The 24,709-nt window shown below is 34.7% G+C and overlaps 1 protein-coding gene across 9 annotated transcripts; it reads left to right on the plus strand.

Moving 5' to 3' along the window:
- The first annotated feature begins 14,228 nt into the window (after positions 1-14,228).
- LOC107828457 (uncharacterized) lies at positions 14,229-20,281 on the plus strand. 9 transcript variants are annotated; one of them, XR_012695437.1, is made up of 6 exons: positions 14,229-14,741; positions 17,272-17,450; positions 17,900-18,260; positions 18,580-18,697; positions 19,654-19,828; positions 19,927-20,281. XR_012695437.1 is itself a non-coding variant. In XM_016655766.2 (5 exons), the coding sequence occupies exons 1-4, from the start codon at positions 14,244-14,246 to the stop codon at positions 18,658-18,660; spliced, it is 1,119 nt and encodes a 372-aa protein (XP_016511252.2). In that variant the 5' UTR covers positions 14,229-14,243; the 3' UTR covers positions 18,661-18,697; positions 19,654-20,281. The 9 variants fall into 9 exon arrangements, 4 of the variants coding, with proteins under 4 accessions (XP_016511252.2, XP_016511250.2, XP_016511253.2 ...); XR_001657734.2 differs by having other exon boundaries at positions 19,694-19,828; XR_012695438.1 differs by having other exon boundaries at positions 19,737-19,828.
- Positions 20,282-24,709: the final 4,428 nt, after the last annotated feature.

The following is a 24,709-nucleotide window of genomic DNA, read 5'->3' on the forward strand; positions in this document are numbered from 1 at the left end:
CCGATAGAACCCTGCATGCCCAAGAAAACTTCGAACTCCCTTGACAGATGTAGGGGGAGGGAGCCTTGAAATCACATTAATTTTTGCTTTGTCTACCTCAATACCATGCTTTGAAATTTTATACCCAAGAACTATGCCCTCTTCCACCATAAAGTGGTATTTCTCCCAATTGAGAACAAGATTAGTTTCTTCACAATGGGCCAAAACTCTATCAAGATTCTTCAAGCATTCATCAAATGAGCCTCCCACAACACTAAAGTCGTCCATGAACACCTCCAAAATGTCTTCCAGCATATTAGTGAAAATGGCCATCATACACCGCTGAAATGTAGCCGGTGCATTACACAATCCAAAAGGCATTCTAGAGAAAGCAAAGGTGCCATATGGACAAGTGAATGTGGTCTTCTCCTGATCTTCTGGAGCAATCAAGATTTGGTTGTACCTAGAATACCCATCCAAGTCGGTCTAACATCTGATCAAGAAAAGGCAAAAGAAAGTGATCCTTGTGGGTCACTTTATTCAACTTGTGGTAATCCATGCATACCCTCCAACCGGTGACAGTTTTGGTAGGAATCAACTCATTTTGTGAATTTGTAACCATGGTCATGCCACCTTTCTTCGGTATACATTGCACCGGTGAAGTCCATGAGCTATCAGAGAAGGGGTACACAACCCCGGCATCCAACCACTTGATCACCTCCTTTTTTTACAACTTCTTGCATTGCCTCATTCAACCTCCTTTGATGCTCCAAGGAGGGCTTTGCATCATCTTCCAGAATAATCTTGTGCATACAGAATAGAAGTCCATCCAGTTGCCTTTTCCGCTTTTGAAGCACCGCCAATGTGGTATCAACCTGCATATTAGTAAGACAAGAGGAAAGAATAACTGGCAAAGTAGAATTTGAGCCTAATAACTCATACCTGAGGTGTGGAGGTAACGGTTTCAACTCCAACACCAGAGGCTCCTCAATTGAAGGTTTTGTTGGTGGAGTATTCTTATTTTCAAGGTCCAAAGATAATTTCTAGGCTCATAAGTGTAAGAGCCCATCCCATGTAAAGCATTCACGCACTCCACTCGGCCCTCATCATCATTGACATCAAGATTCAACAATACGGCCTCCAAAAGGTCATCCACATTAATCATTGCACTGGTGTCATCAACTATCACTGCTGTGACAAGGTCCACAAAAGAGCACACCTCCGTATTGTTGGGCTGCTTCATTGATTTGCAAACATGAAAGACCATTTTTTCATCACCCACCCGGAAGGTGAGTTTCCATGCTTCCACATCAACTAAGGCCTTCCCCATAGCAAGGAAAGGTCTCCCCAAAATGGTAGGAACTTTATAATACACCTCACAATCCAAGATCACAAAGTCAGCTGGCAAGATAAATTTGTCCACCCGGACAAGGACATCATCAATAATATCCAATGGTCTCTTCATCGTTCTATCTGCCATTTGTAATCTCATGGAAGACGGTCTCGGCTACCCAATACCCAAAGTCTTGAAAACGGAATAGGGCATCAAATTGATACTAGCCCCCAAATCACATAGAGCTTTAGCAAAGTCTGCACTCCCAATAATGCAAGGAATGGTGAAAGCACCGGGATCTTCAAGCTTCGGGGCCATTGAATGCACTATTGCACTAACTTGGTGAGTCATCTTTATAGTTTCACAATCCATAGACCGCTTATTTGTTACCAAGTCCTTCATGAATTTAGCATAGCCCGACATTTATTCAAGAGCCTCCACCAAAGGCACATTGATGGATAAGTTCTTCATCATGTCAATGAACTTTTTAAACTGATTTTCATTTTTCTGCTTCGCGAGCCTTTGAGGATAAGGCAGAGGTGGCCTTGGCAAAGGAGCCTTGGCTTTAGGTACAACCGGTTCTGGCATGTCTATTATGTGTTCCCTAGACGGGTTCACATCATTTTGAGTTTTCACCTCGACATCTTGAATATCAATCCTCACTTCTTCACTCACATTTTCATCAATCACATTTTCAACCACCAAAGGAACTTCATCTTCTTGAATCTCAACATCATCATCCACAATTTGCTTTTGTTTGGAGGCATGCACATCACCGCCTCTCCCACTTCTTGTTGTTACCGCCATAACATGATTGTTCCCACCTTTCAGGTTTACTACCATATCACTTGGTAGAGCACCCTTAGGGCGAGTATTTAAAGACTATGAGATTTGGCCTAACTGCACCTCCAAGTTTATAATAGAGGTATTGTGGGGAGCCAACTGAGCATCCGAGTCCACATTCTTCTTCATCATCTGTTAGAACATCATTTCAATTCTACCCATATCATTGCTGGAAGAACTAGGATCTTGAGATAGAAATGGGGGTGGATTGTTCGGTTGTTGGTACATTGAGGGCCTTTGAAAGCCTTGCCCCCGGTTTCCTTGGTTTCTATTGTTCCATCCACTTTGATTGTTATTATTACCCCAATTGTTGTTATTACCATTCCAATTTCCTTGGTTGTTTTGATTGTTGTTCTGATTGCCCCAGTTGTTGTTTTGGTTGTTGTTCCCCCAGTTACCATTGCCTTGTTGTTGATTACCCCAATTGCCTTGGGGTCGCCATTGTTGTTGATTAGAAGAGTTGCCCCTTTGGCCTTGATAATTATTCACATATTGTACCTCTTCGTTTTGTTCATCATAACCATCACTTTGAAATCAACCACAGTCATTATCAAATTGCTCAGAATTCCCTTGGTTTTGTTGCCTCTTTATCTTCTTTTGTTGACAAGCATGTTGACACCCTTCATGGCATTCATTTAGCAAGGGTTTTGAACTTGTTGCAACTGTGCCTTCGTTAGTTGGTTCATCAGGGTTGTCAACTCATCTATAGCCTGCCCATGATCATGTAATTCCTTGTGCAAATGAATAACCGTAGGGTCACCCTGGGGCACATTGGCTCTACTTTGCCAAGCGGAAAAAGTGTCAGCCTTCTCGTCAAGAATGTCACAAGCCTCATCATAAGACAGCTCATGAAGTTGCCCCCAGCAAGTTGGTTCACTATGCATTGGTTTGTGGTGTTAATACCCCGGTAGAAAGTCTGTTGGATCATCGCCTCGGTCATATCATTGTTGGGGCATTCCTTCACCATTGTTCTATAATGCTCCCAAATCTCATGCAAAGGTTCCGTGGGCTCTTGCTTGAACGCCAAGATCTCATCTCTCAATGTAGCAATATGCCCCAGTGAGAAAATTTTTGCAATGAACTTATCCGTCAACTCATTCCAAGTAGTGATGGAATGGTTGGGAAGTCGCTCGAGCCAATCCAATGCCTTCCCTCTAAGTGAGAGAATGGGAAGAGTCTCAACCTAAGAGCATCATCGGACACATTAGTTTTCTTTCTCCCCCAACATGTATCCACGAACCCCTTGATATGTTTGTAAGCATTTTGATTTGCAGCGCCGGTGAAGTACCCGCATTGCTCTAGTAAGGTCAGCATCACATTGGTTATTTGAAAATTTTCTGCCCGGATTCGGGGTGGGACAATAGCACTTGCATAGCATTGGTTCGGAAGCACTCTAGGAGCCACTCTTGGAGGTGGCGGAGGAGGGTCTGGAATATTGTCATTAACATTAGCATTAGTCTGGCATCCTCTACGTTGTCCTTGAGGTACAAGAGGCACCTCATCATCTTCGACATCATCTACCTCCTCCCCGCAATCACATTTCCAAGAGGGTCATTGGCGTTGTTTGCTGCCATTTGGTACCTGAAGTTGTGACACACACAAATTAGTAACAAAGAAGGAAATAAGAATAATACACAAAACTAGTTAGATAGATAGCCAAAACCGTTAGCTCCCCGGCGACGACGCCAAAAAGTTGATCGAGGACAACCCTGCACTACTATTGAGTAGCGAGAGAGGGTCGAAGCAGCTTTTACCCGATTAAGGTCGGGATCAATTTCCACAAGGAGCTAGAAATTGGAGTCAGGTGTCTATCTAATCGAGAGTTGTGTATGTGTTCCAAATTGCACTTCTAAACATTTTTGGATTTTGATTTACTTCTAATTATATAAACTACAATGCGCAATTAAACTAGAATAAGCTAAGAGTAAACTATTGCGAGTTGTTCAAATGGTTAAAAGGCACTAGGGTAGTGACTTTCACCTAGGTGGTCAATTGACGGGTACTTGAGTCTAAGACATGATTGACACATTTTGGGGAGTATGGTATAACCGTTGCACTATTTTACCCACTCTGCACCTCTCGGTGTTTCGAGTGATTTTGCCCGAATTGACTTTCTCAAGACCAATTGGGTATGCAAATTTGCACAAGCAATCAAGGTTCAAGTCAGGTATTACCATCTCTAGGTTTAACCCTTTAATTGGGGCTATCAATCTTTTGAGTATGACCTCATTCCTTGTTGGACCAATTTCAGAGACTTAGGCTCTCTTTCTCAAGAAGAGCCAAAGTCAACTAAACACAAACTAGTGTTTGCAACTACCAATTCAGCAATTAAACATGAGATTAGCCCAAATATCAAACACCTATAGTCAATCTAGCTCTAAAACACAAGACTCATCAATTACCCACATTGGGGTTGAGCCACAACCCTAGCTTATGGGTCTAGCTACTCATAATTGAAGAAGAAAACAAAGAAATAGATGAAGAAAAACTCATATTAATTAATTGCTAAGATAAACTAGAAGATTCAATGTTGAAATGAAGCTAAAATTGCTCAAAATAGCTAAAACTATCGAAATCACGAGCGCAACTCAGTACAAAATCTATCTGATAACCTAAAAATGGGAAAATAAGCTATTTATACTAAGCTAAAAAATCTGGACAAAATACCCCTACGGGGCTAGTGCGGATCGCACAAAATCACGTGCGGCCGCACTAGGGCTCTAAACTTGAAAATCTAACTCTTTGAACTCGGGCAATGCGGACCGCACAGAATCGAGTGCGGCCGCAGTGGATTCTAGTGCGGTCCGCATGAAATGGACCGCGGACCGCATTGGCTTCCATCTCCAAACTGGCACTTCTCTGATCCTTGGTTCTGCGGACCGCACATAATCGAGTGCGGCCACACTGACTCCAATGCGGACCGCATTAAATCTCATGCGGCCGCATTGCTTGTTGGCCTAGAAATTAACATCTCTGAACCTCACTTGTGCGGACCGCACAAAATGGTGTGCGGCCGCATTGGGCCTGTTTTGCCTGAGCTTTGTCTTGTCTTGGTACTTGTGCAAGTTTCACTCCTTTTTGAGCTGATCTTTGACATCCTGTCACTTTGTTGATCAAACCTGCAATCAAGCACAACTTGTGAGCCTTTTGGGACTATTTTGTACAAATTTCTAATCAAAACATAAGCAAGAAGGAGTATAAAATGTATCAAAATCCCTAGTTATCAACTGTGCTGGGCAAAATGTTTTAAAAGCGGGATTTAGCCCATTTTACTCATTTCTCTCTTAGTTTGGGCGATTTTTGGAGAGACTTCAAGGGGAGATTTTCGTCATCTATGCCAATGTAAGTGATTTACACCTATTGCAAGTTAGATACTTGGGTTATACATAGATTTTAACATGGAAATTCATGAAAAATTTGTGAAAAGTTTGGATTTTGAAGAAATTGATATTTTTGGATTTTGACCACGAAATTGGACAAGGAATTGGGAATAAATTATATATTTGAGTTTGTGAGGTTATGGGTAATGTTTATCTTTAAAAATTTTCTAAATTCGGGTACGTGGGCCCGAGGGTAGATTTTATCGACTTTTCGAGCAGAGTTGGGAATTTGTCTAAATTAATTTGTTATGAGTATTAGAGCATATTTTTATTGGGTTGCACATTGTTTGGCTAGTTTTGGAGTGATGAGCATCGGTTTGAGGTGTTAGAGGGGCTTTGGAGCCGGTTATGAAACTTCGGAGCGAGGTAAGTCTCTTTTCTAACCTTGTAAGAGGGAATTAACCCCATAGGTGAATTAATTTATCATGTGCTTCTATTTGTGGAGGCTACGTATGCACGAAGTGGCGAGAGTCAGTGTGTAGCTACTAATTATATTTATGTCCGGGTAGTCTAGGACCAAAATCATATTATACTTGCGATGCTTGCACCCTATTCGTTATTTTAATTGCTTAAATTATATTGAAACTCGATAAAGGAATTTTAAAAAGTTAAACTTTGCTTACTTGACCGTTAATGAGAATTGGTATTTCTTTGAATATTTTCCCCTTAATAAATCTTGAATTGGTTGTTTTAATGTATTTTCTCTTCTTGTGAAGCGGCCGAACGCCTCGGTAGCAGATAGGTGCATATATGGTTCATGCCATTCGACCCTCGGCAGTGCACAATTTAAATATTTTATGTTGGATTGGGTCGTACGACCTCGCCATGATTTGCGCATGATAAATCTTTGGAGCTAATAATAATTGATATTGCTTCATTGGTTTGGGATATAAATTGTTAAATGATGAAAATAAATTTGAAAATTTTCTATTAATAAAAGAATTATTTACTTACTTCTTGTTATTTAGTTTTCAGCTGTTTATGTAATCCATACTTAATCATAATGTCGGTATTTTATTGTTAGCTCATAGTAAGTATCGAAATCGACCCTTTGTCACTACTTCTTCGAGGTTAGACAAGATACTTACTGGGTACACGTTGATTTACGTACTCATACTAAACTTGCTGCATATTTTGTGCAGGTACATATATGTCTAGTGGTCTTGTGTGCGCATAGGCGCGGTTATTACGGGAACTTAAGTGAGCTGCATCCCATGTTACGAGTCCGCAACGCACAGAGTCTCTATCAGAGTCATTTACACTCTCCTATCTAATTATATTCCGGACATATGTTGTATTTTACTATATTTCCTAGTTGATGGTCATGCACTTGTGACACCGAATTTTTAGGGTAATTATGGGTTGTTCAGTATTGTAGTTGTGAAAATATTTATTTACATTGTAGATTCTATCTCTTACTATTTAATTGAAGGAAATTATGATTTAAAAATACTAAAAGGAGTAATTAAGTTAATCAATTATTGTTGGCTTGCCTAACAACGGTATTACGCGTCATCCCGGCCTTTAATGAATTTTGGGTCATAACAAAGTTCTTCATGCATATCGTTCCTAAAGTGTGAATCTTCAGCTGTCCAGCTAGGTCCATTTGTTTCATCTAATACTTATTCATGTTCTCCTTTTTCCTCAAAGATTACTTGAGGTAAATTATATTGATTAAACAAGTCATCATTTAGACGCTCTTTTCTGATAAAATTAAGAACTGCAAAATATGCAATAATAATATCTCTTTGGACATCAATGGGTTGAGTCATCTTGTCCAATATCGGAAATCTTGCTTTTAAAACTCCACAAGCACGTTCAACAACATCTCTGAGTTGTGCATGAGCATGATTAAATTTTTTCTACTTATTTATGGCCTGTCAACAATGATAATCTCCTAGACAATATCGAATATTACGATATGTTGCTAGAAATCCTTGAGTATTAGGATATGTGCATCACATAAAAAGTACTTTTCTGTCATCAAAAGAAAAGGTTAAATAGACATAATAAACATCTAGTTTATTATTTCGTAATAGTTTAATAAGTTGTATTACTTACTAGAAGAAGAAAATGAAAAGCCATTATATGGATTAGATGCAATCTCTGTTAAAACACGTGCAACATGTGCTACCCTTTTTATCGAGCATAAACATAAGTGAAGACCATGTTGAAATCACATATAACTAAAATATTCTGATAACATTTACCCTTTCCTCTTTCTCTGTAAATAATTTGTTGATTAGCAGGAATAATTGCATATACTAATATCCTGTCGAGTGCACCTATTGCTCCCTGCAAATAAATAAATATTTTATGTTAATAGTTATGATTTTTTTTACGAAGTTATATAATAATTTAATAATACATAACCTTAAAAAAAATCGTAACTTTTTATGAGCACCAGGAATACTGGAATTTGAATCGGATGTTGTAGATGATATCATTTCTTTTACAAATTTCATCATTGTTTCAAGAACCTCGTGAAAATATTTGTAAACTGTTTGCGAAAAATGTTTAAATCTTCTCTTAGTAACCTTAAAACACTCATTATGACCGTAATGGTAAAAATGTTGCTATCTTTTCTTCGTTAGAACATGTTTGCTATCTACAAGCCATCCTTTATGTCTAAAATGCTAACATAGCCGAACATATGCATCATGAGATATGCGCATCAATTCTAAACATTATGGATTAGAGCCGGACAACAATTCTAGTGTGTACTTTTCATTGGATAAAGATAATGTTAAATCTTTATTTCTTTGAACATTCTTGAGTCTAAAATAATTTTTATACAATACAAGCTCGTCAATCATAATATTTGATCTTTAGTGTCCATGTCTAAACCGTTTTAATAAAAAGAATGTATAATAACGATAGTAATCATAATATATGCATTTCAAAATATAAAGAGTTACATAAGATTATAGTAAATTAATTAGTAAAACAATGATATACATATCAAACATACGCCAAACAAGATATTTAAAAAAAGTATATAATAGACAAAGAATGTTCCACAAGTAATATGATATTAAAAAAATTAAATAAGCATAGGAGATACTAGCTGAAAAAATACAAAGAAGGTTCTATGTTGTTAACGTCTATGAATAATCTAGCTAAATAGCAAAATAAAAAAAATTCTTTTTTCCCCATGATCTTAATCCAACTCTTTTATTTGTCAGTCTCTTTAATTTTCATCCATGCTTTCCTATAGTTGTCACCTTCACAAAGTATACCAACAGTTGCACTATATAATGGTTCTTCCTAACCAAGTGCTTCTAATTTTTCCATACATTCCTTAATGGCAACCCAAATATTTTTTTAATCAGTAACTCCAATGCAATACTCGTCTTTTCATCAATTTCCAATTGAGACGATGAGGATTTGTTTTTATCTCCCAAAGATTTACTTTCAATTGGAACAGAAGACTGAGATGGATAATTAGTAGGAGCTCCATCATTTTTATTACCAACTAGATCTTCGACGCTATCAAGTATATCTATATCTATAGTATTAGATGCATAGGAGACACCGCAAGGGAGGGGGGGGGGGATATGTACGCACTAGTCTCCAACCATAAATTCCTGATAATGTAGACCCCTCAAAAAAAAATTTGTACAAATATTTGGAAAGGGTAGAGGTGAGTTCTTCAATACTTTTGCTTTTGGGTGAGCTTATATTAAAGAAATTTTTTATATGCATGTAAAACCTTTTTCTTTAAAAAAGAGAGAATACAAAGTTAAATTAATAGATAATACTAACTTTTATGTACTATCCCACTCAATATTAGATATTAGAATAGTATTGGTTGCTGGATCATAAATGTTACCGATCTTACTAGTTATTAGCAACCAAGCTTATTACTTTTCTTCTAGATAATCATAATGATTGCCTTCAAACTACTTCCAAGTTTAAGGATATTTTTTGAATGCAACTTTCTAAAAAAGTTTTTACTACATCCATATTTTTCCAACTCACTCTTAAATTTCTACTAGATTGTTCCATAGTTAGAATTTAACATAATAATAATTATAGAATATGAACTGATGAAAGCAAAAGTAATAGAACTGAGACAATCAATAAAAACCATCAAAAATTAGAAAAAGAGCTTTATACTTAGCAGAAAAATATGTAGAATCAGAATAACTTTAATACAATCTGTCACATTTTTTTCACTTGTTAGATACCACTGAAATTTCACAAATTCGAATTATACATTTGTAATTTTATTAAAACTACATAATTTCTCATCTTTATTCAAACAAAATTAATGCAAGATCCAAAAAAAATTGCATCAGACTTGCCAAATAGGGACATGTATAGAAATGATAGAGACATGGATAAAAATAATACTGATATTTTTTAGTGCAACTACCAAATTTAGGTATGATGTTTTGCAATGGTGGAAGTTGAAACATCATTAGTAGAACGGTTGGTACATGAACCAATATTGTGCTTGCAACCACCTTGGTCTTGAGAGGATAGTCAAATTCACAACTACATCCAGAATGACATACCTCCTGTTGAAAAATTAAGATCCAGCCATCATTCCAAGCCATCATTCTCCATTCCTTGCTTACTAATTCAATGCCTAAAATGAGTTAGTCTTCACTATCAGTTGATCTTGTTTTTGATGGCTCATGCCAATTCTCAAAGGTGTAATCCAACCTGTATTTGATTGGTTACTACATTCTACTACACTAGATTTCTGCTGGCACTGAGGTTGCTCACTTACTTATTAGTCTTCTGCTGGACCTGCACTTTTATCAAGTGTTCTTCATCCTTTTTTGCGGGAGGATTCTTATCTTCTGAGTAGCCATACTTTTTGCAAACACATGCAAAGAGTAGGTTTCCAGTCATACAATACCCTCTGTTCAATGACAATGCCTTTCTTCATTCCTAAATAGTACTACTGCATTAGATAATTCAACATCCATATTGACTTCTATAAGTAATCTAGTAAAGTTTAATATGTATATAACTTTCTTTTCAGTATTGTGATCCACCAATAAAGGCTTACCCACCAAACTGCCAATTTTACTCAATCCTTGAAATCCAACTCTGAAAATTTGATCCGTATAGGAACAATGTGTAGTTCTTCTCTTGTGAACTTCATTTCTAGACTCCAAGCTTTAACTATGAAGGGTTTGTTGTCAAAGTGATATATACCGCCCTAAATAATATCATTCTCCCCTAATTATTAAGGTTAAGATCTAAAAAATAAATTAAGATCCTATTCACTCTCAAATCTAACCAAAATAATCCTATTTTAAGCATGACAATTTTATTCAGTCCATGTTTTGCCCAAATTCTCTGTATGTGCCCTTTAATCACAGAAAAGGGGGGTAAGCACCCAATACATAGCAGAGCCCAAAATTTCCCCAATACTCAATCTCAGATTCAATATCCTCTAAATCAATTTCAATAATAGTCATATCCCTACGCAAAGTAGGAGAAATATACTCTAATTTGAAGCCAGCATTCGAAATTTTGGAAATATTATAGCTATCCCAAATTGATATCTTCTTTACAGATACTTCCTCTTCTTCAACCTGATCGGCCCATGATTTCTTCCTTGAGCTTTATATCTCGCTATTATCTTCACGATTCGAGGCCTGAATCACTTCATCCCATTGCTTCTATGCTTGAAATTTCTAAACCTTCTCATCTCCGTTACTATTTCATTCAATTTGGCTCTGGTTAGGGCGCTAATTGCTTGGTCCCTAATAGCAACTGGTAGTGCTTTCTGCCCTCACTCGTTGCGATTGCGAGGTTGAAGCTTGAGCCGTCAATGATTGAACGCCAGCCCTCTTCAGAGAGAAAACGAGCCATTCACCGAAGACTTGTAATATTCATTCTACCTATTTTATTTAATTCTACAAAGTTTTGTCATATGGGAAAATATTTCTTATTTTGTTCAATAATTCCTCTGATCCATAATAATTGATTTCTTAGTCTTTGGCACTCCTCTTAAAAAATAGGAACTCCCAGAGAAAAAAAAGATATATTCACTAAATTACCCTTAATTAATTGTTATCTTGGCATATTGAGATATGTAGATAATGACAAAATTTAGAAAAATAAAATTAATTCCTTTTTGATTATGTAAAAGAATACTTATTTTGGATCAAAATAAAAAGGCCAAAGGGTCGCTTATTATGCACCGAAGAGAGTAGTTTATAAATTTTATCGGAGAAGATATATCTAGTTAATTTATTCACAATTTTTGTTGGATGAGCTAATTTACTTGTGTTGTTCAATTATTTATAAGTTTTATCGGACAGACATACTTGATACTATTTTTGTTCTACATATATTGTTGGTTAGTAATAAATGGAAAGAAAGAAGGCATCCAGGCATAATGCGACTAGCCTTTTCCAACAACAACAATAACGATTCAGTATAATCCCACAAGTGGGGTTTGGGGAGGGTAATATGTACGCAAACCTTACCCCTACCCCGAAGGGTAGAGATGCTGTTTCCAGGAGACCCTCGGCTCAAAAAAAAAGAAGCAACAGGAGACAACAGGAGACGATATATTAGTACCATAAAATGCATAATAAAATAACAGCAATATTGGAGATATGAAATACAGAATACGAAATACGAAATAGATGGCTAGTATTGTAAAAACTAGCAGGTAAAGCCCTGCATCAATAGACGACCAATGACATTCTTAGTCTAACTCCTAACTAGCTAGTCTCACTCTATTGTGCTGTAGAAATATTCACAATTTTCCCCTAACCTACAACCCTAATGCTCGACCTCCATAATTCTCTGTCAAGGGCCATGTCCTCAGTAATCATAAGTCGCGACATGTCCTGTCTGATCACCTCCCCCCAATACTTCTTAGGTCGCCTTCTACCTCTCCGCATGCCCACTACAGCCAGTCGCTCCCACCTCCTCACCGGTGCATCAGTGCTCCTCCTCTGAATGTGCCCGAACCATCTGAGCCTTTTCCAAGTTACTGTTAAAATATAATGTGATCATTTTTGTAATAACTTGTAAGAGAAGCAAATGAATACTCAATAGGAGATTGAGTGGCGACTAATAATAATAAAAAAGAATAGTATGGAGGAAGAAGAAGAAGCATAAAGAGGAGCCGGAGGAAGAGGAGAAAGAGAAAGAAGAAGAACAGGAAGAGCAAGAGCAAGAAAAGTGTGAGTTCATATTCGCAAAATATTTTAAAATGGAACAAATTTTTTAATTAAAATACTAGTTCAAACAAGGGATGCCTAGTGATTTTTCTTTTGTGAGATGAGGAAAGTATTTGGGGCATTTGTACTTATACCCGTTTTTTGTGTCACGTTTTAACTTGTGCCCGCTTTGTAAAAAAAATTGCAAGCGTACCCACTTTTTCGCAACTTCAGTATACGAGGCTAAAGTAGCAAAGACAATCACGCAAAACTTCAGCATTCTAGTAGACGGGCCTGAAGTTCAGCTCTAGAGCTGAAATTTTGTTTTGTAACTGGCGAGAGCTGAAGTTTTTCTGATATGCTCTTGTCTCACACATGAAAATGTGTAAGCATCTATATTCATCTCTAATTATTTGTTTCACAGTTCCATCTTACATGAAAGAACTAGCTTCCACTGGATTCATGTCGAATCGAGGACAACAGGTACATGTGCACTTTATTTTTAATATTTTCAAAAAGTTGCATGCTAGTTTGTTACCTGTAAACAATTTTGGAAGATAAATTCATCAAGAAAGAAGGCAATTTACTGCATTCTAATTACTTTATCTTTTTCCCAGATTGTGTGGTCTTTTCTTGTTCGAGACATGGGCATTGACTGGCGGATGGGAGCTGAATGGTTTCAGACATGCCTCTTGGATTATGATCCTTGCTCCAACTATGGAAACTGGATTACCACCCCCCCTCCCCCAACCAACAAAAAAAAAAAAAACAAGAAGAAGAAGAAGAAAACGAAGGATGAGAAGGAGGAGGAGAAAGGGGGCTGCAGTTGTTTAAAAAGTGGGTACAAGTTAAAACTTTAAATAAAATGGGTATAGGTTAAATGTGGCCGACCAAATAGGACGCCCGTGCAATTTTTATAAAGTATTTAATAGACAGTCTGGACGAGCCCATACCATAGATAAACCAACTATCTATGGTAGAAATTATACCAGTAGTCGATTTTTAAGTGTACCGTTCAAAATATATTCAGCTATTTAAAGTGTAGCCAGATTTAAAAAATGTCAATCCGATCCTCCTTCGCTTTAGACCTTTGAGTTTGTAGTCTTGAACTTCTAGAGACTAACTTTGAGACCTTTGTTCAAACCCGAAGATCTGAGCCTTTGTGTCTAAAGTTTTGAATTGCTAGCGCGGGACTTCGTGTTTGATTTTGTGGCATTTTTGATTTTGAGACAGTTTAAATACTTGTAAATTTCTGCTATAAATTTAAATAACGTTCCTAAAAGCGGCTATTTGTGCACTACGCCCCTAATTGTGGGATTGGGCCATCACCCACTCAAATTATAGGAAATTGCGCTCAATAACCTTAAAATAGATGGTTTTAATTTTTTGACTCACGCTTGCTCTTTGGACAAATCATTTAAGGTTAAAAATTAAAAATAATTGCCCATGGGGCAAGCAATGATGCTTGTTAAACTTAAAATTCTATCATGGGACAAATGGGGTCAAAAAATCAAAAGTACTGCCGAAATGTCCTATTTGTGCAAATCATCTCTCAAATTAAATAACAAGATGGGCCAGAGTAGCCCATTAATGCAAGGAAGAAAACTGGATATGTCATCATATAACCACCACAAGAATTATCAGTTTTTTTTTTTGAAGAAGATGAAGCAAGCTATTCTTTCATGGAGTCATCCCCCACTATTTATTCCCAAATTGTCACCAACATCCACTTTCCCCATACCCCAGAAGACCATACCCTTAAGGGTATATGCAACTGTAGAGTCATCACCTAAAGAGAATCTACTTACAGCTAAAGAAAGAAGGCAAATGAGGAATGAGAGAAGAGAGAGCAAAACAGGTTATAATTGGAAAGAAGAAGTAGAAGAAAGGCTAATTAAGAAACCCAAGAAGCAATATAAGTCATGGACTGAAGAACTTAATCTTGATAACCTTGCTAAATTGGGTCCTCAATGGTGGGTTGTTAGAGTATCCAGAGTTACTGGTCATGAAACTGCTGAACGAATGGCCCGCGCTCTTGCTAGGAATTTCCCAAATATTGATTTTCAGGTAGATAAAGATTTGATCTTTATTGTTTGTTTTGATGGTGAAGTTTATAATTTGGTGTTTTTGGTCTTTACCTTTGTGGTATATGCAGTGATAAGTGTGAAATTTAGAAAACTTTGTTTAAAACCATTGATTAGAAAAGTAGTTTATGAATAATTTGGACTCAGATAGAGTGTAACTGTTATAGACAAATCTATAGTGGACTCCAACTTTATTTGGGATTAAAGCGTTAGATTGATTGATTGTGTATGCTTATTGGAAGCTCTGGCATTTCTTCTCAAAACCTTCACTAAAGCTTTAGCTTTTCAGTTAAAAAGTAGGCTACATGTTACCATTATTAATGGATTTGCTAACACGTTCAAGGTAAAGAGTCTAATTAAAGAGAGGATGCATCTGCATCCTATGATCGTTCTCTATAGTTTTTATCTTGTAAGATTAATGTAGTATTTTTGTCGTTAAACAAAAGATTAAAGTAGAGTATTTGATGGATTAATAGGTGTGTTAAGCAACAAATTATGGGTGTTGGTTAATTGATCAAATGATTCTTGCTAATGTTTCTCAATTATCCTGGTCCAAAATCATAAAAATTATTAATGGGGGGGCCGAAATTGGCCATTTCTGCAATTTCTGGCCATTCCCCAACGGTCATTTCTTGTCTTAAAGGTCTAGTTGATGTCAAAATTCAAGGTGAAAATCTTAAAGGTCTAGCTGCCTATTTAGTTTGTGACGACTAATAGGGGACCGTTAGGCTATATTTTGTACGTAATTTAGATCCAACGAGCACAATTGGCTAAATTCAATGGTGAAAAGCATTCTCTCCATTTACGGGAACATGAAGAATGTGAAAAGATGTCCAACCATTAAGAATTATGGAGGTTCATGAAAATAGGCATGTTATAGGTTGGCATTCAGAGGAGTCCGGAACCCAGTTGTTGTTTTTTTTGGACTCAAAGTACATTAATAAGTGTAAAAAAAAAAGTTACCTTTCTATATATAACGTCCAAATACAAGACGTTATACCTTAACGGCAAAAGTTACCATTAAGGTATAACGTCTTGTATTTGGACGCTATATAGCCTGACGATTTGACCGACATATATAGCGTTGTGAATTTATACGCTATAATATAGCGTACAAAAAAAAACGCTATACCAGATGAATTTTGGGGGTGAAACTCCGTGTGCATTTTGTCAGCTTGAATGGAAAAGAAAAGGCAAGTGAGAAAGATATTATAGAGTTTTGTAGAGCCAAATTACCACATTATATGGTGCCAAAGACTGATTTTCAAACAAGAGCTTCCAAAGAGTTCAACTAGGAAAATTCAGAAGTTTGTACTTAGAGATATAGCTAAAAGTACGGGGAAAACTGGCAGCTTGAAGATGAGCAAAATGTAAAGATGAGTTAACTTGGCCTGGTTGTGTCAATGACTAGGTTCAACTCATTTTGATATATACCAAGTGTTTATCAAACAAAACTTTGCATCTTTTTTCTTTCTTTCTTTCTTTTTCTTTTTTAGTATGTGGACAAAACCAAGAAAAAACAAGAAATATGAATGTGGACACTTGCGTATGGTTGTTAAATTGTTAGTCAGGTATAGCGTTGTTTTTTTTGTACGCTATATGTATAGCGTATAAATTCACAACGCTATATATGTCGGTCAAATCGTCAGGCTATATAGCGTCCAAATACAAGACGCTATACCTTAACGGCAAAAGTTACCGTTAAGGTATAGCGTCTTGTATTTGGACGTTATATATAGAAAGGTAATTTTTTTTTTTACACTTATTAATGTACTTTGAGTCCAAAAAAATAACAATTGGGTTTCAGACTCGCATTCATAGTATAACTAGGGAAAAATATAGTTGAGGAAAAGAAAGTAGCAAGGCAAATGAGCTGTGTGCCCTTGTAGTGGTATTCAATTTTTCGGTGCTCGAGCCAGCTTGTGTGCATCTCGGTTAATCCACTGGTATCTACTACTTCTCTCCAACGTAGATACATATAGCTCTATCCAACCAAGACTTAGGCAGATGGGAAGAAATCATCTATTTTTTTTTTTGCCTTTATATAACAGTATTCAATTTTTATCAGAAGATGAGGCTTAAAAGAAACTTGCTTGTGAAGCCTTTATAGCAGTATTCATAGTTCTAAAGCTTGCATCCCATTTCCGTGGAACTCCCAGAATTTTTCTGTGTATGAGAATGTAAGCTATGAACCTGAAGATAACCATATCATAAAGAATAAACAGGCGTCTATCAGTTTTTCTATTGCTGTAGAAATTTCCTCTAAAGATAATTAGCCCCAACTTTCATCTCAGTTTCCACCATTGATTTTCTTTTTTAAAATCATAGTTCTTTTTTTAGGGGTCAGTTTGCTTGAAATCATAGTTGATTCTGCTCCAACCAATGAGCTTCCCTATAAGTTGATTTCAGGGAAGCTCGAGGTTGGATTACCTCGAACTGGAGGGGATAAAATGTTTTTTACTAATGTAAGAACTTTTTCTATATGTTTTGACTAACTGTAAGAGTTTCTGCAGGTATACATTCCGTCTGTACAGGTCAAAAGGAAATTAAAGAACGGATCACTTTCAGTTAAACCAAAACCTCTTTTTCCGGGGTGTGTGTTTTTGAGGTGTGTACTGAACAAGGAAATTCATGATTTCATTCGAGAATGTGATGGAATTGGAGGCTTTGTTGGATCCAAGGTTGGAAATACGTAAGCATTCGAAGTTGTCCCTATTAGTATTCACAAATTTACAAGTATTATTTGGTCAAGAAAGAGGCTCTGTCTTCGATTTGTTTGATATATTGGTGCAATTTTCATTGGCAACATGGAACTGTCTTTTTCTACAAATAAGGAGCCACAATGTATGTGTCTTCCCGAATTAGCCTTACGTTAATGGGAGTTTACATGAATGAGTGGAAAATATCCTAAACTAACTTGGCCTAAGATCAGAAATTTTTACTTAAAAATCAGTCCCAATCTAACTTTGTATAGTTTGTAAGCTAGGTGGCTGCCTTTGGTTGACATCTTCCCTTTTGGCCTCCCTTTATGTGAGTTTTATGTTAACTTGTGTCTATGTAGCCATTTCATTATTTAAAGGGCTAACTTATTTGGTATCCTAGGTCATATTCTCAGTACCTTACAGTTTAAAATATTTGCAGAAAACGGCAAATCAATAAACCCAGACCTGTAGATGAGGATGACTTGGAAGCCATATTCAAACAAGCGAAGGAAGAGCAAGAGAAAGCTGATCAAGCTTTTGAAGAAGAGGAAAAAGGAGAAGGAGGTTTAGATTTCAAGCTGACAAAAGACACTAGTAAAGGTCCCGCTGACGGCAAAGTTGTGGCGAAAAAACAAGGAAGGAAATCCAGAAAAGCTTCGGACCTGCTTGCAGTTGCAGGTGATGACTTAAGAGGCTCGGATGATAAATCTTTAGTCCCAGGGTCAACTGTTCAAGTTGTGTCTGGAGCCTTTGCAGGATTTTCAGGGATCCTTAAGAAGGTTGATAGTAACGCAGGATTGGTATGTACTTTTCCTTACAATTGAACATATCCTTATGTTATTTTGGGGTGAGGGGAGAGCGGGGAATGGAAATCATCGTTATAAAAATGCTGGAGCTCAGTGCACTAAGAAGGAGAGAATTGAGTTATTCGCAAAATGTCTTCGCTCTTCCCTAACACCACACTCCCCCCAACTTCCTCGGGCCTCTTCCACCGTGATAATGCAAAAAGATAAAAGATCTGATAGAAAAAGTTCTCCAAATTGGTTATGTCCTGTACAAGTTGAAAACTTATTGGAAAAAGTTAAGTTCTTGAGATTGAATGTGGTGTTCTTCTTGCAGGCAACTGTTGGATTTTTGCTGTTTGGCAAGGAGACTCTAGCTGATATAGATGTCAAAGAAATTGTAGCAGAGGTTGGCTGACCTGTTTAGGCTGCTTATACTTTTTTTGTCTCAGATGGTAAGTCTTGTACTGATTGCTCGTTATTCAAAATATATTGGTATCCTGACCCAAAGATTCACAGTAGGTAGCAGATGCATCTGCTCACTGAAATAAATATGATGTCTTACTAAAGATATTACCGGGACAATGCTGTACCAGGGGATACCAAACTAGGTGAAAATAAGTAGTTGATTGTCCAAGTGGTCGCGTGTTTTCTTCTTTTTTAACTCTTTACCAAACATCCTTTTGGCCCATGCTTATCTGTTTTTTTTCTGTCTGAGCATGGAAGAGGATTATGTTATATGTGATTTAATACACTTCATACACGTGCCATGTTCTATCTTATCTCAGAAAATTTTGAAACCATGCACGAGGTAAAGAAAGTTCTTTAAGCTGCTTATTTTGCAAGAGAGGGTTATGTGCTTCTAAATAGCATTGAAGTTTGACAGGAAGGATCCCTATGAGGAGTAAGAATGATGTGTAAACTAGGATGCAATGAAAACGAGTTACTAGTATATGGCGTTGTGTCTTGGAATTTTGGACTAAATCTCCAGGAAATCTGCTCTTCGTTTTGGCTTGAACTATTTTATTCAAGGGCTAATTCTTTGAGTAAGGAAGTCAGAAATGTGTAGCTGTTTATCATCGGCTTCGTATAGTAATCTTCTTTGATGATAGTGGTACAATGCATAGATTTGGATAACCTGTTCAATTGCTTTTCTGGGCCTGAAAGAACTGGCTATAACTTGATTAGTTGAACATAAATGCATAACATGCATTATCTGAATAGTGGTAGCATCAAAGTAATAAGTATAATAGTCTTCAAATTTTGTTCTAGAGTTTTCTAACTTTCAAAAATGTCTCCTTATTGCCATGCAACATTGTACGAAGAAATATATCTCTTTTTCAACCCCTGGTTCCTCTATTACTGTTCTTTTGTTCAGTATATTTTACTTCACATATATTATGTTGTTCAGGATGAATTCTACTGCTTATTATGTTTGAATCCGACTTCAGGGGCGAACAAACTTTTATTGTATGATGAATCAACTGTATGCAGTTGGATGTTAGAGCAAAGGTCTGCAAGGGATTACAGCTGAGGCAAAGGTCAGATTAAACTGGTCTGCCTCGGGGATTCCAGAGTAAACTTTGGTATCGAACTGCTGCAAGTTGGACTTGGATGTAACTTAATTGAGATGCTAATTAATCTCTGTAACTGTAAAGTCCTAATGAATGTGTTGTTGCTGCAGCCTGCCGAATGAATATTAGGGTGCAGATCAAATATCTGTATGAGGCTATTTGAAGTTACACATGAGTTTGTCAAAAGATTACAAGGAAGACAGAAAATGAGAAATCTCAAGTCTCTTTCATCAAAGGAGTTGTTGGATTATATTGCGTTTATTATTTTGCTGTCAATGATATGCACTCAATGATGCAAACATTAACCCAAAATTGTTTAGATTTAAGATGTAGAAGATCTTTGTTAAGTTTAGACATGTTTGTTCAGATGCGTCTGAAGCTTGTCATGTTGTGATACTATTTTACATACCCGCATGGTGCGCGGATCATTTCAATATAAAAAAGAGCAAAGAGAATTAATAAAAATAGATGTATATTGCATACTAAATTTACCTATCACATTCAAAAAGATTAAAGCAAAAATATATAAATGAATTTTTTCAGAGTTGTCTCTCTATTTTTTTTTTTTACATTTTAGTTAAATAGACAAAATTTTATTTAACCAAGTATAAGTATGTACAACCACTAGCTCGTTTTGACTCTAAAGCTAGACCAAAAAAATAAAAATTCCACAACTATCAATAACTCTAGTCATTTCTGCTTATACATGTATTCTATCAATCCAAACCTAGATAGGGTAGTTATTTAAGATTTCCAACATGGTTTGCCATCTGAATTCTTTGATTTCTTTCGGAAACAAATGATTAATCATCTGCTTCTCAGGTTTCGTGAATAGCCGAGATATTGAGTATCCAGAAAGGCATTTCGAGAATCAGCCTAATTCTATCTCTTTTGGTTCTGTTTGAAGAAAGGAAGAATCCCAAAAAATCAATCTTTCTTTTCATTGTTGAATCTCTTTTTGATTAATTAATGTGTGATATTCCAAATCCTCATTACTAAGGGAATCCAAATGACCTCTGAATTGATCAGAAGATCCTTTTGGTTGGCTAGAATTGATCTAAAATTGTTGTCAGGGAAGAAGAACAATTAACCTCAAAAAGTTGAATTTTTTCATCTAGCGAAAAACCAGCCAACTTATTTAGCTTTGCTAATATCTCCACTAGCTTGCCACTTCTTTCATTGTTCTATATTTTTTTTGTTGACTTTTTTATTATGATTTTAGTTTATATGTTATATAATCCATTGTGTGAATTTTCATCATAATTCAAAAGATACTTTCTCGTCTCAAATTCAAATAAATCTTCTCTATATTTTTATAAGAAGTTTTTTTAGTTTTTTTTTTGTGAGTAAGCTTATTTACTCATTACTTGAAATTCTTTCATTGTTAAATATATTTTAGTTTTGATTTTATTAAGATTTATGTGGTATTATCTATTATATGACTTTTCTCATCATAATTGGAAATGCACTTTCTCATATCAAATTTAAATAATCTCATCCTAAGATAATTTTTGTATTTTTTCCCCTCTTTTTTATTTATTATTACTTGTGATTATTGCCATATTCATTATTTATGATTTTTATATTTTGATGTTTTATTAGTTTACCATTTGACGAAATATCTTTGCTTAATATAAAAAAATATAATACAGTTTTTTTACTCCTGAAAATTTAATTTATTCACTTTAATTTTATTGCTTAAAAGTATTCAGGTATTATTTAAATTTTTCAATAATATTTTTTAGTATTATTAAAATACTCTCATATTACTTCTATAATATAGATATTTTATTTAAGATATGATTTTATTGCTTGCAATTTTAAAATTTTCAAAGTCATCAAATTTTTAATATGTTAAGTAAATTAATGTATATTATTTTATATTTTAACTTACTCCAAAGAAAATAGTCATAAGTTATATCAATCTACGTTTTTCTTTTCTTTATATTATAATTTTGTATATAATATGTCACATCCATATTTCTAGTGAATATAGAAAAATATTTGATGAGTGATTCTATCTATAGTTATAGATATATAGATATATAAATTGAATTTATTAAAAGTATTTTTAGATTTATCTTAAATGTGCCAAGTGACTTTTTATCAATATTGTTTTAAAGTTTTTTCTATAGAATTCTATCATAGTATTATATCTTATCATTTAAAATATTATTCTTGACCATAAATTAGATTACAAAAATGTCAATTAATTTTTTTAAAATTTAAAGAAAATAGAATTCAACAAATATATTCTTTTTATAATAATATAAAATACTCTTCTTTTAATATAATATAAATATAGATTATAATTTTGTAACCAATGATGACCAAATAGCAATGAGCAAATAATTATATCATAGGTTTGATATTTTTTACGGTAAACACGCATATGAAGTTATATCACGTGTTGGTAACTTCCCAATTTTAAATAAAATAAGTTTAAGAATAAGTGATTTTCAATATATAAAAAATATTATTTCCTTAATAAATATAAATATTGTTTTCTCTTTTTTTTTTGGTTCATTATTATTTGTCATTATTGCATTATTAATTTTTTTAGTATTTCTATATTTTTATGTGACTTTGTAGTAGTTCACTATTTGACGAAATATCATTTCTTAATATAAAAAGTATAATATAGATTTTCATACTCCTGAAAATTTAATTTATTCACTTTGATTTACTGTCAAAAATTCAGGTATTATTTAAATTTACTAATATATTTTTTAGTATTACAAAAATCCTCACATTACCTCTATAATATAGATATTTCATTTACGATCCTATGTTGCTGCTTGAAATTTTTTTCTTTTTAAAAGTCATCAAAATTTTAATATCTTAAATAAATTTATTTACTTTATTATATATTTTAACTTACGCCAAAGTATAAATAGTCATAATAATGAGATAGGACGGATTGAATCCATGTTCGAGCAAATGATGAAGAAAAACACCGACTCCGATGCCCAATTGGCCTCCCACAACACTTTTATCCGCAACTTGGAAGTCCAACTTGGCCAAATTTCTCAAGCTTTGAACACTCTCCCTAAGGGGTAGTATGGAAAAATCCTTGGTAGGGAGCGCTTCCCCCCGAATGGGGCCCTACGCGGTGCGAATCCGTATATAGTCGGGCTCCAATGCGGGTATCTGACACCGGGTGGGAAACAAAAAAAAAATCTACGACTTCTTATAAATTTTATTTTTTTTATGTAATTGTTAAATTAATATGTCACTTCCATAGTTCTAGCGAATATAGAAGAAAAATTGATTAGTGGATCTATATAAAGATATGGATATATTGATATAAAATTTAAATTTATCAAAAATATTTTTAGATTTGTCCTACAAGTGCCAAGTGACTTTTTCTCAATACTGTTTTAAAATTTTTCTATAAAAGATTATTAATAATATTAATCTATTTATTAATATAGGTTTTGTCCTCCATGAATGGAACTATATATAGATATAGATATTAGATATATACTTTAAATTTATCAAAAATATTTTTAGATTTTGTCCTAAAAGTGTCAACTGACTTTTTCTCAGTATTGTTTTAAAGTGTTTCTACAAAATTCTATCATATAATATTTATTTATTTAGTAATATAGATTTTGTCCACCATGTTTTTATTTATTAATTTTTCTAAGTGTGTTATTTATTTATTTAATATTTTGCTTCTTAAAATTTGAATTTTCTGGTGATGACACCGTCATCTTATCCTTGAACTTTGCTAAGTATTTATTTTGCTTTTTAAAAGTGGAATTTTTCTGGTGATGAAACTTATCATCCTATCCTTATTTTGCCTCTCCTATTATATATAGATAGATTTTATCGGTGATGACAATGTCATCCTATCCTTCAATTTTGCTAAGTATTTATTTTGCTTTTTAAAGTGGCATTTTTTTGGTGATGACACTTGTCATCGTATCCTTGTTTTACCTCTCCTATTATATATAAATAGATTAGTTGCAAGTTGAGAATTTAAGCCAATATCTAAAATACGGAATTACAATATAAGGTTTATATAACTTTGGCTCTCTTATCTCAATGGTGAGATTTTTGGTGTGATTCTCTTAAATATCAATTGATATCAGAGCCGTTTACAATTTTGGGTTATTATGATCCTAATCGGAATGTATGTTTGGATCTCACAAGTCACAATTGATGTATGGGGCTTAATGCAACTCATTCAATAGCTAGCTTTTGGTGTATGGTTATTCTAAGCTCTAAGTAGAGACAGATTCATGATTTAAATTTTATGGGTTCAAATTCGCAATTTTATCACATCTCATCTGATTTAATGGGTTCGAAATTTATTATTTGTACATATTTAATAAATTTTTGGTTAAAAATACAAGGTATGAGCGAAAGCTATGAGTTCAGTTAAATTCATAGTTTCTACGCTAGATTTGCCTCTTGCTCTAAGGTTCGCATTAGAAATTCACTAAATTGTAGGTCAATTATTGATTAAGAATCGACATATCTAAAATTGGTTTACGTATGCATTTTTAAAGATGTTCAAGATTGGTTTAATTTATGTTCAAAATGTATTACAGTCAATTCTTGTTTAACTATGTCATAATTAAGATCACAGGAACACATCAAAATTGACATCTCATTTACTAAGGTACACATTCTTATTTGCTAAGCAAAAATGAAGTCTAGAAGAGAAAAACAAATATTTGACTTTAAACCAGAAAAAAGTTTTTCACCTAAGTGTTTTCTTCAAATTATATATATCTTACTTTTATTATGGTTAGGAGAAAAGAAAATTTGAATTAATTGACTAAGGATAAATAATAACAGTGTATGTAAGAATACATATTACTTATTTAATATTTGTTGAATGTATTAAATGTTTTCCTCTTTAAATAGAAGGAAATATGATTC

The sequence above is a fragment of the Nicotiana tabacum genome, chromosome 10 (genome assembly GCF_000715075.1).
Source record: "Nicotiana tabacum cultivar K326 chromosome 10, ASM71507v2, whole genome shotgun sequence".
Classification (NCBI taxonomy): domain Eukaryota; kingdom Viridiplantae; phylum Streptophyta; class Magnoliopsida; order Solanales; family Solanaceae; genus Nicotiana; species Nicotiana tabacum.

Excerpts from the sequence above, each read along its gene's own strand:
- LOC107828457 (XM_016655766.2), top strand. The coding sequence starts at position 14,244 with ATGGGCCAGAGTAGCCCATTAATGCAAGGAAGAAAACTGGATATGTCA. Across the intron at positions 14,742-17,271 it reads TCCCAAATATTGATTTTCAG|GTATACATTCCGTCTGTACA; the intron begins GTAGATAAAGAT and ends GAGTTTCTGCAG. Across the intron at positions 17,451-17,899 it reads GGATCCAAGGTTGGAAATAC|AAAACGGCAAATCAATAAAC; the intron begins GTAAGCATTCGA and ends AAATATTTGCAG.